Source organism: Canariomyces notabilis (genome assembly GCF_033297395.1).
Source record: "Canariomyces notabilis strain CBS 508.74 unplaced genomic scaffold N656scaffold_12, whole genome shotgun sequence".
NCBI classification, from domain to species: domain Eukaryota; kingdom Fungi; phylum Ascomycota; class Sordariomycetes; order Sordariales; family Chaetomiaceae; genus Canariomyces; species Canariomyces notabilis.
Genome location: NW_027041834.1, coordinates 213,119 through 226,116, shown reverse-complemented (window position 1 = coordinate 226,116; position 12,998 = coordinate 213,119). Strand labels below are relative to the sequence as shown.

The following is a 12,998-nucleotide window of genomic DNA, read 5'->3' as shown; positions in this document are numbered from 1 at the left end:
AAAGACCTGGGAGTTCCAAAATGTGAAGCTTACGAACTGTGTACGCTACCTACAATACCGGTACAATACATACGCCTTTGGCACGGTATTGTCCGTCGAACGGCACCCGAAACCAGAAAAAGCACTGTGCAACCCCCAACCTGAAGATGTCCAGTTCCCGCTTGCGCCTCCGGCTCATGCAAGTCCGGGGATCGTGTCAACAAGGCATCGATCGACTGGACAGGCAACAACTACCTTGGAGCTTGGCTACGTTGGAGAAAGCTCCAAAAGTTCGCTCGGAGCTGCAGGCGTGGAACGGGGTCTTCAATCTCTTCTCCTCGCAGTCTCGGGTGACGTGGTGGTCTCAACTGTAGGAAAAGTAAAACGAAGCAGAAGTGTTGACGATCTGGGAGAGCCGCACCTGACCAGTCACGAAGCTGGTGATTTGCCAGGCCGAGATCCAGATTTCGAGTCGCGGCGAAGAAGAAACTGTAGGGCGCCACTGGCGGCCTAAAATGCAGCCGACATATGCAGGTCGACAGAAAAGTAATTGTGCGATGGTGGAGGAGGGGTCATGGACCTTGTAACTCGCATGCATCCACTCCTGATTGCATGATGTGGCGTCAATTGCCTTGTACGGAGTACGATACAGCGTTATAGCCAAATTCACCGCTATGGGCCATCCGTTATGCATGGCAGTAAATCTGTCTTGGTCACAAAGTGTTGACGAACAGTATGCGAACTTGCGATGCGAACAGAAGGAAAGCCCATCATAGAGGGTACAATTCCTATTGAAGCAGAGCGTCAGGTCAGGTTAGAGACTTCTGGCCCGCTTTCACCAAGCACGCGATGTGCAATGCACGTCAAGCATCCCGTCGCTCTTCAATCTGATCGGCTGCCCTGGCCTCAAATAATCGACCCCACCTGATGAGTACTAGCTACTGTGTAGCTCCGCAAACTCAAGCAATTCAACAAATAGAGCCGGGCCGAACAAACACCCAGATATCAATGATCGAATCTCAGTATGAGTGAAGGAACCGGCTTGTCTAATAGATTTGGCGAACCTTCGTCGTCACAGATTTGCAAAAGTTGACAACCAAAAGACCGATGGGGACAGTGCGCTCTGGGCGCAACTCGAATGCCCGGCTCTCCCGCTTTCCCGCTTTCAAGCGAAAGCCCGCCGTAAAGACGGGAGACCCCTCCGAGAGAGACAGACCTAGGTACCAGGGAGACTCTATTTTCTCTAGACGAAAATATACCAGAACAATCCACATACAATGTGCTAAGCATCACCGGGAATGGAAGAGTGCCGAGGAGCTCCTCCGACCGTTGCAAAACCCAGTTGCATAGGGCCGTCCGCGGCAAACAAAGACCTGGCGAGCGGTGACCCAGCTGGCCGGTTCCTGTGGCACCTCCACTGACTCCAGCCACTACAACCCACCAACCAGCAATCGAGGGGCCCCTGTGTCGTCAGAGCTTGGAATCCCTCGCCGCACACTTCCTTGCGATGCAGGGCTCCAAATCTCTTCCCGTCCCGTCCCCTCGCCCTCGCACCGCAGCAACATTGCGAGGTTCCGTCTTTTACCCCATAATGTGATTGAACATTGGATGACGACGCCTCCTCCTGAGCATTCGCACAATCACCAGCTCTTTCCGACACATCTTTTTATCCATGGCACCGCCGAAAACCGCCCGAAGCGGTCAAGACGACTCCAGGCCTGACGCCTCGACGCCGAAGGAGAAGAATGGAAGCGGCGCCACGACTCAGTCGAACGGCAAGATGCGGAGGGTTGCGAGCAGCGCGGGGTCAAACTTGCGCGAGGTGACAAATGCAAATGCCACAAAAAATGCAGCAGCTCCAACAGCAACTACAACCACTGGCAGTGTACCAGAGCCGGCTAGCCCAGGAGTGAGCGACCCTCTCAGCAGCCAGATACCTTTCCCACTTCCACACTGCACGGTATGCTAACTTTTTTTTCTGTCAAACAGCTGCAATGGCCTGCCTTTGACAGGGACGTTCTCCATGCCTACCGTCGGGCGTATCGCCTCAAGACTCCCAGCTCCTTCGTTAGCGATCACCACCAATGGGTCCTCACTCAGCCGGGAAGCATTGGTCTCTATTCACCGACAATTGCTAGACGCAAAGAATATAGGAGGCAGACCAAGGACCAATTGACCAGCGCAGTGCGGAGGCACTTCAACGGCCTAGGAGCCCAAGAAAACGATATCATCGTCGACTTTCTCCACAAGATCAGATGTCAGAGTGCGTCCAAGTGGAGGACGCGAAGACCCGAACATGTATCCCAGGATCTTGAGCGATGAGTTTAGGAAAACGCCGGAGCGCCCGATAGGGAGGCACACAGCACTCCTCGGAGGAGACATGATACATAACGAGGGAAGCGGCTTGCGGTGTATATCTGGAACGGATAATCTATAATCGCATGTGCTGCAAACATGATAGAATTATTGAGATGCAGATTGAATGTTAACACTTGTCGTTGGTACTAGTACCAAGTCGTTGTCGTATGGATTATGGATATGTAAGCTTCTACATGGCACAACAATCTTTTTGGCGGCGGAGGGTCATTAAAAAGATCCCACAATCGCGCATCGCGTGGACGCGGGGTGGGGTCCACAGAATTCCGTGGTCATTTCTAGCGCAGCGCTGGAAATGGCAGTGCTGCCTAAGGCCGCAAAAGTTACACGTACATACTTTCTTAGCTTGATGTAACAGTTGCCGTATGGATCGGCCCAAAAAAAAGAGTTAGCGATAACTACCGGGATCTCAAAAGTAAAAAAAAAACGACTACACAACAAGAGAGAAAACGGTTGCCAGTGGTTCCGCAACACATTGCTCTCTCAGCAACAGCTTCAGCACGGATTTCCACGCCAACTCGACCGTCGCGGGGATGCCAATTGCAAAGAGAGACCCGTACTGTACGAGATGAACTCGAGTCTTCTGCCCAAAGCTGCGCTTCCAGTCCGGCAACTGTCACCGGCTCAGATATGTCGTCACCAGCGACTAAGAGGATGCGCCAGCAGGTCATCGGCAGCAGCCTCCTATAGCGTGTCCACCAAGCTCTGCAATCGCCCGCCCTCCAAAGCGCGCCCTCAGTTATCCGCCGTTCAACCAAAGGTTGGTCTTCCCGGATGGCACATCCGTACCCGCACCTGCTCATGGCTCACCTTTGTCAGGTCTCCTTCCACACAACACGCCGGTTACTTGCCACCCCGAGGGATCCCTACGGCGTTCTAGGCGTCAACAAGAGCGCCTCGGCCGCCGAAATCAAGAAGGCCTACTACGGCCTGGCGAAGAAATTTCACCCCGACACCAATAAGGATCCCAACGCAAAGGACAAGTTCGCCGAGATTCAGTCGGCCTATGAGATTTTGTCTGACCCTAAGAAGAGGGAGCAGTTTGACCAGTTCGGCGCCGCCGGTTTCGACGCCAATGGCGAACCCGGTGGCCCCGGCCCCGGCGGCCACCCCTTCGGAGGCGGTCACCCGTTCAGTGGGTTCGGCGGGCAAGGCGGGTTTGGGGCGAATATAAATTTTGACGATCTTTTCTCGGCCTTCGCCGGTGGCGGGGGTCCCTTTGGAGGACGCGGCCGTGGCGGGCCCTTCCAGACGGAAATTCTTCAGGGCGAGGATATTGAGGTACAGGTAACCGTGTCGTTCATGGAGGCGGCTAAAGGGACGAGCAAGACGGTCACGACGCTGCCGCTCGTGACATGTAAGACGTGTAGCGGCAGCGGCTTGAAGCAGGGCACCAAGCGGTCCCAGTGCAAGTCGTGTGGCGGGACGGGCACGCGCGTGCACTTCATGTCGGGCGGCTTCCAGATGGCGAGCACGTGCACGACGTGCGGGGGCAGCGGCGTGTCAATTCCGCGGGGCTCCGAGTGCCGGACATGCCAGGGCGACGGCGTGGTTCGGGAGCGCAAGACGCTCACGGTGGATATTCCGGGCGGTATCGAGGACGGCATGAGGCTGCGGGTTAGCGGCGAGGGCGATGCCCCAGCACTGGGCAGAGCGGCGAGTCCGAACGCGAGGGGCACCAACGGCGATCTCTATGTCTTTGTCAGGGTGGCGCGCGATTCCCAGTTCAGCCGCCAAGGGTCGGACATCTTATACACGGCAACCATCCCTCTTACGACGGCCATCCTCGGAGGGGAGATCACAATCCCGACCCTTGAAGGCGAGGCCAAAGTTCGCGTTGCGACTGGCACCAGTACGGGTGACAAGATGACGCTTTCGGGCAAGGGCATGCCAAAACTAGGTGGCCGGAGAGGCGGAATGGGCGATCTCAAGGTTGAATTCCGCGTGGCCATGCCCAAATATCTCACGTCGAACCAGCGCGCCCTGGTCGAAATGCTGGCCGACGAGCTCGGCGACAAGTCCGCCAAGCGGATCATGAACCTGAACAAGACGACGACGTGAGATACACCAATCCCTCCCTGCATAATGCACAACAGCTGTTGAGAAGAGCCCATTACTTACCACCAACCCAAATCTTCTCTTCTGTTTCTCTAGGTCTACCGAGGATTCGCACAAGAACGAAGGCTTCCTCAAATCGCTCTGGCATAATCTCACCAATCACCCGGCCCATCAGCAAAAGCCGCAAGACGCCATCGACAAAACCACCGAGGACACGAAAAAAACTGATGACTCCGAGAAGAAGTCCGGATCCGGGTCCGGCTCGGCCTGATGGCAGCCTCGTGCAGATCATCATTACAAAAAACTGAAAGGGAAAGAAATGCGGATGCCCTTGATGTATGATACCATATCAGCTTTCCGTGGGCAGGGGGAGCCGCGTAAGTTTCAGTTTAATATTGTATTATGCAGAGGAAGGTACTGTACTAGAGCCAAGGAAAGGTAGCTAGAGACGGTTGTATATCTTGGGAAATCTTTCTGTATTGTATACCTGGCATGCATGGGGCCGGTGTTTGAACGGTGGCTGCTTTGAAGATGAGAGACAGAGAGTTAGTCGGCACTCTTTTGTCGAAGGAGAACAAGGAGAGCGCTAGGGCTGTTCACACATCCAATTGTGGAACTAATTAGAAAGGAAGCGGTAAACGAGGCCAAACTCCCCCTCCGAATCACGACCACTCTGCAAGACACTGATCTTTTCCTTTGGTGGAACTGGCGTGATGAGTATGCAAAACCTCAACAGGTTATTAATTTCAAAGTGCTCTATCTATACTAGGTGCTGTATCTCCCGGCAGATGCAACAAAGCTCTACATCATCATGTCATAAGCTTCTATTACTACTAGGAACCCGCAGTTCAAATGCTCCCCAAAACGCCCGATAATGCGTCTCAATCACTACTTCTTCACTCTCCCTTCAAAGAATGGCTTCCCCGCTGACGGAATGTCCGCGGCCGGCAGCTCGGCGGTGCTCCCGCGTACCGAGGCGGTAGCGGAGGCGGTCGATGGGGCGACGCTCGGCCCGGCATTCCCGGGGTTTCCGACCGGGCCGGGCGGCGGGGGGCCGGGTCCGGGCTTATCCTTCTTGATGCTGCGCCACTCCATGCCAAGCGCACACAACAGCGATGCAAAGGCGAGCGCCATGGCAGCCAGAAAGATGTGCCGGCAGGCGTATTCGTACGCCTCCACCACGGCGCCCTCAAACTCGGGAGGCGCAATAGCCGAGAGCTTGGTTGCGCCCTCGCTGACGATGTTCTTTGGGTTGAACCCGGGTACCACGGACAGCTTGGAGACGAGCAGGTTGGTCAGGATGGTCTGCCCCACAGACGTGAAAACGGCGCCGCCGAGCTGCTGCACGAAGAAGTTGATGGCGATGCCCGTGCTGACGTCCTCCTTGGGCAGCACCGTCTGGATTGCGAGTCCGGACGTCTGCATGCCAAACCCCAGGCCGAAGCCCGACAGGAACTGGAAGACGACCCAGTGCGCCGTCGGGCTGTCGCGATTGAGCGTGCTGAGGAGGCCCTCGCCGATGGACATGATTGACGGTGCGGCGAGCATCGAGGGGACGTAGTAGCCGATTTTCTGGGTGATGATGCCGGATAGGATGCTCGAGAAAACGAGGCTGAGAACGAGTGGTAGGGTGTAGATGCCGGATTTCATGGGATCGGCCAGCTTGACGGTTTGGACTGCAGCGATGATGGTGAGCACGGCTTTGGAATGCATTGATAGACCGCCCTTGTCATCGGCTTCAACTTACACCAGATGGGAACGTAGTACACCAGCATCAGCATGGAGCCTGCCAGGAAAAAGGTAAAGGCCGTGCCGCATGCGACGCTCCGCTGCGTTATCACCCGTGCCGGGACAGAGGCCGTCTCGGGCTTGAGAATCTCGATAGCGATGAAGGCTACGGTACAAACCGCAAAGACGGAAAGCAGCAGGATGATGTGCCATGAATCCCACGGATACGTCGAGCCGCCCCACTGAAAGGCGATGAACAGACAGACAACGCCCGGGAGGAAGAAGAACATGCCCAGAGGATCCAGGCGCTTGACATGGACCATGAACCTAGCCGGCTCGCGCCGCTCCTTGGGCGGATTCCAGAAGAATATCATAAAGACCAAGGCCACGGCCCCGATGGGGAGGTTGATATAGAAGCACCAGCGCCAGGTTGCTGCGCCGGTAAAGCCGCCGCCAATCAGGGGCCCCATGACCGAGGCGATGCCAAATACCATGCCGAACATGCCCTGGAAGGCGGGTCGGCGGTGGAGGGGGATCATGGGGATCATGATCAGCAAGGAGCCCGAGAAGATGCCGGCCGATCCCAACCCGGCAATGGCACGACCAAGGATGAACACGGTCGAGTTCGGAGCGGCGCCGCAGATGGCCGAGCCGATCTCAAACACAATGGTACTCAACAGGAAGGTCCTGATATCAAAAGATTAGCATTTCTGCGGACGGGGAGGGCTTTCCTCCGACGGGCACAGAGCACGACTTGCTCGTTGCTGTGACGTACCATTTCATGTCGTAGAACTTGTAGATGCGGCCGAAGATCAGTTGTGCACAGGCCGTCGTCAGCATGTACGAGGAGCCATACCAGCCAATGTCCCCGAGGGCGTGGAACTCGTCCGAGATGCGCGGCACGGCCGTGGCGAGGATGGTGCGGTCCAGAGCGACGAGGAAAAGGGCGAGGAAGTTGCATAACAGCGTCAGCCAGAAGCGGAAGCTCTTGGGCTTGAACAAGTCGTTGTCGCCTGCGCCGGGGGGTCCGCCGGGGGGTCCACCGGGAGGCTCCGTGGGCGAATCCGGGGGCTTCTCAACATCGGCCGTCCCCATTACCAGGAGCTGGCTCTGGAGGTCGCTCTGGCAGAGCTGCTCCGTGTTGCCGCTGCCGAAGGAGGCCTGGGACCCTGACCGTGGCCTGGCGCCCATGGCGGAGAGAGCCGAGACGGCGGCGGATGGTATTATGAGGCCGAGAGATACACGACAGTGACCTAGGCCTCAGGCCGCGGACAGTATGAGGAAGAAAAGCCAGAAGGAGGAGGAGCAAACGAGTGACGAATGATGAAAAAGAATACCCGCGACAGGACGAAGTAGGGAATAATATGAACTGGGCCCTTGCAAGGAACGAGACAGAACAGAGACAGGACGCCGAGACGCGGGCACTATTGAGTGGCTGGCCGCTAATAATGGTCTGGCATGGGGCTGGGCTGGGCTGGCTGGCCTGCTGGCAGTCGGATGAGATATTGGTGCTTTTCTCTCAGTATCCCAACTTACCAACCACGCAACAACGAGTAACTAAGCGGTCCCGACTCACGGAGTGTATGACAGTAGAGGAAGGCATCCCGTCTCTTGCCCGAGGGATATGTTTGTATTTTGTTATATGGGATCTACCGGACCTGTCTCGCACGACGGCAACACCGAACGCCGACACCAAGCACGACAGTCGGTCCATCATGGCACCATCGCATCGTCAAGGTGGGCGAAGCAGGAAAGCAAGTGAGATAATCTAAATCCGGGCCACTTGGATCTTAACCTGCGTCGGACTCTGGAAGAGCCGCTCGCCGACTTTCATTGATATTGGACAGGAATTGGGGCGGTTCCTGGACATGAGTGCCGATAAGTTAGCGTTTTCCCCATCGGATGCCGACGCCGAGTGCGTGCCTGGTTGTTGTTCCTTGCTCAGCCGTGTGCGTGTGTAAGTCGGTTTGAGTTGATGTGGCTGAGGAAATTCCGCCTCAATATTGGCTACAAAAAAGGCTTCTTTTCTCAGCATGACCATCAGTATCGCTTCGCCTTTTAGTGTGGGCCAGATCAAACCAGGAATGCCGTCCGAACTAGGCTTAGCGCCTATCCGATGCAAGTCCCTGTGCCAAGTCTCATGACGGATATGGCAGGCAAGTGTTCGGTCCCGAGACCACCTCCGCTTTGTTCCATTCATTCCATGACGACCAGACGACATGCGACTGATGGAGAGTTGAAGACATAAACTTCATGGGCCATCTGAACTCGAGAGAATGGTCTGGTCGCCGTTGCCGTTGCCGGCCCTTTGACAGCTGGGTGAGGGAATCATTGAGGGCAACTGCACCCTCAGGAGCACCTTACCCCTCTTCTCCCACAAGTTCTCTGCGTCTGAACCGTGCCAGTTGTCGAACGTGCAACAGCTTCCAGTTTGGAGGAGAGGTGTGTTTGGGAGTGCCCTGAAATGCTATGTGCGTGCATATCCTTGGGACGTTAAGTGCGTCGATTCGTCAATTCCTCAAGCAATTCTTCTTGGTAAAGTACGGTTGAATCTAAGGTAGGTGTTGACTGGCTGCCCCGGCTCAGCCCAGGTCGTGCTTGCTGTCGTAGATACTGTAGGTAGTTAGGTGGTTAGACTGCACCTTCTTTCTCTCCCATCTCATCGCCGCTTTGCCGTTTTCAATTATGCTCTCCACTGCTGTCTGCTTCCCACTTCCAGACTGTGTCGTGCATACCATTCTCCAGCAATTCCCCAATGGGAGTTTTGCATCAGGGATCGTGGCATTTTTATACGGGAATTGGGGGGAACCGCTTGCGGGCGTTTCTACACTCGGCGCAGTTGCCAGGCGTGCCATCTGTCACAGCCGCCGGCCGTCGCTTGCGTGCCAGCGACTCTTGATTTTGCCGATTCCTGCAGCGGCATCATCATCAGTGCTCCATCTCGCTTGAACTCTCGAAAGACAGACCGGCTGGCATTGCGGCTCTTATCAAATCGGCATTGAACCGACAGGCAAGGAGGAGAGGAAAAAGGACCGAGGCTAAGCTAAGCAGTCGGTACTCTGCAACTCTGCCACTCTGCCGCTCCGCCAATCCGCCACGCACCCGCTCACCCACTACTTGCCACCTTCTTTCCCCATCCCCTCGGACCCGAGCGGCTCACCCGGCTGTCCGGAAAGCGTACCCTGAGACCCAGCTCCCAGGTACCGGGACCTCGCCTTGCTCCATCGAGCCCTTACCCACGTACATATTACATACATATCCATACATCTCGGACAATGGGGTCGGAGCAGCCGCCCCCCGACGCCCCGCCGCCGTCGCCGCCGCGGCTCCCAGCGCCCGAGCCGGCCGTCGTGAAACTGACGCGCGGTCACTCGTGCGTCCTTTGCCAGCAGCGAAAGGTCCGCTGCGACAAGCAGAAGCCGTGTGCCAACTGCGTCAAGGCCCAGGTCGAGTGCCGGGTTGTCCCACCGCAGCCCCCCCGCCGCAGGAAGAAGAAGCCGCACGAGCGCGATCTAATAGACCGCCTGCGCAAATATGAGTCCCTGCTATCCCAGCATGGCGTCAACTTCGAGCCCATTGCCCACGAGTTGAAGCCCCTGGACAACGAGGCCGATGTTGCAGATTTGGAGCAGGAACTCATCGGCCTCAAAACGTCCCCCTCCAGCACCACCGACCACTTCTCCCCGGAAAGCGCTCAGGATAAGTCAGTCCTCCATAGCCCTCATGCGTCATTGTCACTCTCATTCTGTAGAAAACCTCGGGCTGACTTTGCTAGACAAAAGTGGGTTCCTCTCTCTCATGAGGTAAGTGGCCCGACCCCCCGGTGCCGGGTAGTCACCTTCTTACACCGGGCTTCCTCCTCTTCAACTGCTGCTGTGCGTTTTCTGTCAACCTCCCCGTGTGGAAACTCCTGTCCGGCTCTTTCACTGTGTCCTGTCCTGCGTGATCACATTGTCCTCAGCCGGCAAATAAAACTCGTTGGAAACCTCGCTTATGAGCCGCAACATCTGACGCCATTTCTGGCAGTACCGTGGGGATGTGGATGACGACTCCTCGGACGAGGAGGGCCCAACATTAAACGATGCCTTTAACACCGCGTTCGAATCCAACGACGGCTTCCCGTTCACGGTTGGCGGCTCGCGGGCCAGTGTCAAACACGCCCACCCGTCACCTATCCAGATATTCCAGCTATGGCAGATATATATCAGCAATGTCAACCCCCTCCTCAAAATCACTCACACACCTACATTACAAGCACAGATAATCAGTGCCGGCGCCAACACGGCCAAAATACCAGAGCCTTTGGAAGCTCTAATGTTTGCAATCTACTTTGCAGCCGTCACCTCCATGAGCGACGACGAGGTCCACAGCACTTTCGATGAAGATAAAAACGTCCTTTTAGCCAAGTACCACAACGCTACCCAACAGGCGCTTGTCAACGCTAGCTTCATGCGCTCCGACGAGCTAATGGTTCTACAGGCCTTGTTGCTCTACCTAGTAGGGCTCCCCTCCTTCTATCCAAGCTGCTCTCTACCGGTGTTCAGTATGCTGATCTGGTCCACAGCTCTGTGTTCGACAGTATGTTGATCCGCGGTCACTCTTTTGCCTCATCGGCCTCGCACTGAGGATAGCGGTCCGGCAGAACCTGCACCGGGACGGAGCTTACCTTGACCCCCCGGAGCCGCCATTCCAAGCCGAGCAAAAGAGGCGACTATGGTGGCAGCTTGTAATTTTGGATAAGCGCGTGGCAGAGGTCACGGGTTCCCAGATAACCGCTCTGTCTTCGTGCAGCAGCGACACAAGGCCGCCGTTGAACATCAATGACGCCGACCTCAATGTTGAAGCCAAATCCCTGCCGAATCCCTACTCTGGTCCGACAGAAATGCTCTTCTGCCTCACTAGAGTGGAGCTTACCGTGGCCGTGTCGCCCGAAGCCATTCGGCGGGCCGCCACCTCCCCGTCAGGAAAGACTCCGCACCACCCGATACACCAGCCGCGGGTACACTTTAGTCCGACCTCGCCCGACCTGGTTCAGCACGTCGCCAACCAATACATGCCTAACGACCTGCCGAGTTTTTGTTCGTACATGGAAAACTACTATCTTAAGCACTGCGACCCCAAAGTCCCCTTACACTTTTTCACCTTGTTGATGACGCGGATAGCGCTGTCCAAGCTCCGCATCATCGACTTCCTCTGTCGGACGCGGGAAACCGACAACATCGATCAGCGCGAACGTGATGCTCACTTTATGGAGGCCATCCGCATGGTCGAGATGGACAACATGCTTCAGAGCGCCGAGCTGCTGCAGGGGTTCCGGTGGTACACAATTCAGTACTTCCCCTTGCCAGCATATCTCTACCTAGTATCCGAATTGCGCCACCGCACCACGGGCGAACTGTGCGAGCGCGCCTGGAACGTCATGATTGAGAATCACGAGCTCCGCAACATGCTACGCCGCAACTTCCGTTCCCCTTTGCACATCGCTTTCGGGCATTTCTTCATCAAAGCCTGGGACGCCCGCGAGGCGGCCGAAATGCAGCGCGGACGATCGCTCCCCACACCAAAAGTAGTCGTTATGCTGAAAGGCATGGCATCCAAGATGACCCGGCCTGCTCCCCGTCAACCACCACAACCCCAGGTATCGATGGCGGACAGCGGCCTAGTTGCGCCGGACATGCAACAGGGTTTGATTCAGCAGCCGGTAGCACCACAGGGGCCAGGCAGCATGTCCACTGTTGTCAGCGGCGTGAATGCGGGCTCCTCGGGCCTGCCAACAACAATGGGCATGTATCCTGGTAGGTCGATGCCCGAGTCGACGACACAGATTGCCAATAGTGTTGCAGCGTCCGGTAATGGCCTTATGGTGAACGACCCAATGATATTCACGGGATATGACGATACGGACGCTCAGATGTTTGGCAACGCGGCCGCGGCGGTGACGGCGCCGGTCACCACCGGCCCCTTGGCAATGCAAGACGTCGATATGTCTCCCATGGATTGGAATACTCTGTTGCAGCTCGGTACCTATGGCGGATTTAACCCCGGCGTAGGGTTTTATCCGGGGTTTTATGCTCAGGGCGCCGGCGCTTCATGATGACAAGATGTTGAATCAAGATATAACCCAAAGAAACGAGAACATCTAGGTTTCGCTTCGCCAACTCAATTTTTACTAGATGCACGATGTGCTTGGGGATTGGGAATACTATATTCGAAGTCTGAGTTTTTGGTTGTTCTTAATCTAAACTGGCTTATGAAATAGGAGCAGAGCACGGATCTATACCCGGGTAGGTAGGGGAGTGCTCTTCAGGGAGGTGCAACTGCAACCAGGTACGGCGTCACGGAATCTTTGTCAGGCGGGGTCTCAGGGGGTTCGGTCCGGACCGCATTGTCCTGGGCTGGGTCAGGAGTTTTAGGCGTACCGTATCTAGGTGTGCTTGGGCGAGGCTGAGGGAAACTACGAGCGAGCGATATTTTTCATTGCTCGGGAGCTCGATCGGTTTCTCTCTGCCGCTACGGCTCAGCTGCCAATAGTGCAAGTGTCATCTTTGCGTGTGAAAACAGAAAAGGGAATAGAAAAGCCGACATGCGTATCCTTGCTTCCGGCTCTTTACTGGACTACTGGACTACCGGAGGATGAGAACCTGGGTGTGTGGACTGTGAGGGTCTCAGTCCCGGACCTTACTACTAGTATAAACAACCAGTACACTACTTAACTCAAACCTGTCTTGTTATCTCACCCGAGTTTGGAGTAGTATAAAGAGGGGAAGTGGACCAGGCCAAAGAGTATGAACTTGCAGGTGACTGGTGGTACGGCAGAGTATCTATCCTCCGCTCTTAAAGAAGCCAGAAAACAAGAT

At 55.9% G+C, this 12,998-nt stretch overlaps 5 protein-coding genes across 5 annotated transcripts; 3 read left to right on the top strand and 2 right to left on the bottom strand.

Moving 5' to 3' along the window:
- Positions 1–1,651: 1,651 nt before the first annotated feature.
- N656DRAFT_798468 (uncharacterized protein) lies at positions 1,652–2,301 on the top strand (the record flags this gene model as incomplete). The annotated part of the gene is made up of 2 exons (XM_064817760.1): positions 1,652–1,888; positions 1,969–2,301. The coding sequence occupies 2 exons, from the start codon at positions 1,652–1,654 to the stop codon at positions 2,299–2,301; spliced, it is 570 nt and encodes a 189-aa protein (XP_064669689.1).
- A 622-nt stretch (positions 2,302–2,923) lies between these two features.
- On the top strand, positions 2,924–4,684 carry N656DRAFT_710123 (uncharacterized protein; the record flags this gene model as incomplete). Its single annotated transcript, XM_064811645.1, has 3 exons — positions 2,924–3,115; positions 3,175–4,412; positions 4,510–4,684. 3 exons carry the CDS (start codon positions 2,924–2,926, stop codon positions 4,682–4,684), a joined length of 1,605 nt encoding a protein of 534 aa, XP_064669688.1.
- A 617-nt stretch (positions 4,685–5,301) lies between these two features.
- N656DRAFT_710024 (MFS general substrate transporter) lies at positions 5,302–7,236 on the bottom strand (the record flags this gene model as incomplete). The annotated part of the gene is made up of 3 exons (XM_064811637.1): positions 5,302–6,089; positions 6,161–6,828; positions 6,917–7,236. 3 exons carry the CDS (start codon positions 7,234–7,236, stop codon positions 5,302–5,304), a joined length of 1,776 nt encoding a protein of 591 aa, XP_064669687.1.
- Positions 7,237–7,465: 229 nt separating this feature from the next.
- N656DRAFT_109617 (uncharacterized protein) lies at positions 7,466–7,942 on the bottom strand. The gene is made up of 2 exons (XM_064808507.1): positions 7,678–7,942; positions 7,466–7,624 (listed from the first exon to the last, which is right to left on the bottom strand). Exons 1-2 carry the CDS (start codon positions 7,856–7,858, stop codon positions 7,584–7,586), a joined length of 222 nt encoding a protein of 73 aa, XP_064669686.1. The 5' UTR covers positions 7,859–7,942; the 3' UTR covers positions 7,466–7,583.
- A 1,264-nt stretch (positions 7,943–9,206) lies between these two features.
- On the top strand, positions 9,207–12,616 carry N656DRAFT_109567 (uncharacterized protein). Its single transcript, XM_064808506.1, has 4 exons — positions 9,207–9,844; positions 9,917–9,944; positions 10,168–10,638; positions 10,706–12,616. The coding sequence occupies exons 1-4, from the start codon at positions 9,417–9,419 to the stop codon at positions 12,233–12,235; spliced, it is 2,457 nt and encodes an 818-aa protein (XP_064669685.1). The 5' UTR covers positions 9,207–9,416; the 3' UTR covers positions 12,236–12,616.
- The last annotated feature ends 382 nt before the right edge of the window (positions 12,617–12,998 follow it).

Excerpts from the sequence above, each read along its gene's own strand:
- N656DRAFT_109617 (XM_064808507.1), bottom strand. The coding sequence starts at position 7,858 with ATGATGGACCGACTGTCGTGCTTGGTGTCGGCGTTCGGTGTTGCCGTC. Across the intron at positions 7,625-7,677 it reads TACTCGTTGTTGCGTGGTTG|GCCAGCCAGCCCAGCCCAGC; the intron begins GTAAGTTGGGAT and ends GACTGCCAGCAG.
- N656DRAFT_109567 (XM_064808506.1), top strand. The coding sequence starts at position 9,417 with ATGGGGTCGGAGCAGCCGCCCCCCGACGCCCCGCCGCCGTCGCCGCCG. Across the intron at positions 9,845-9,916 it reads CCGGAAAGCGCTCAGGATAA|ACAAAAGTGGGTTCCTCTCT; the intron begins GTCAGTCCTCCA and ends TGACTTTGCTAG. Across the intron at positions 10,639-10,705 it reads AGGCCTTGTTGCTCTACCTA|CTCTGTGTTCGACAGTATGT; the intron begins GTAGGGCTCCCC and ends TCTGGTCCACAG.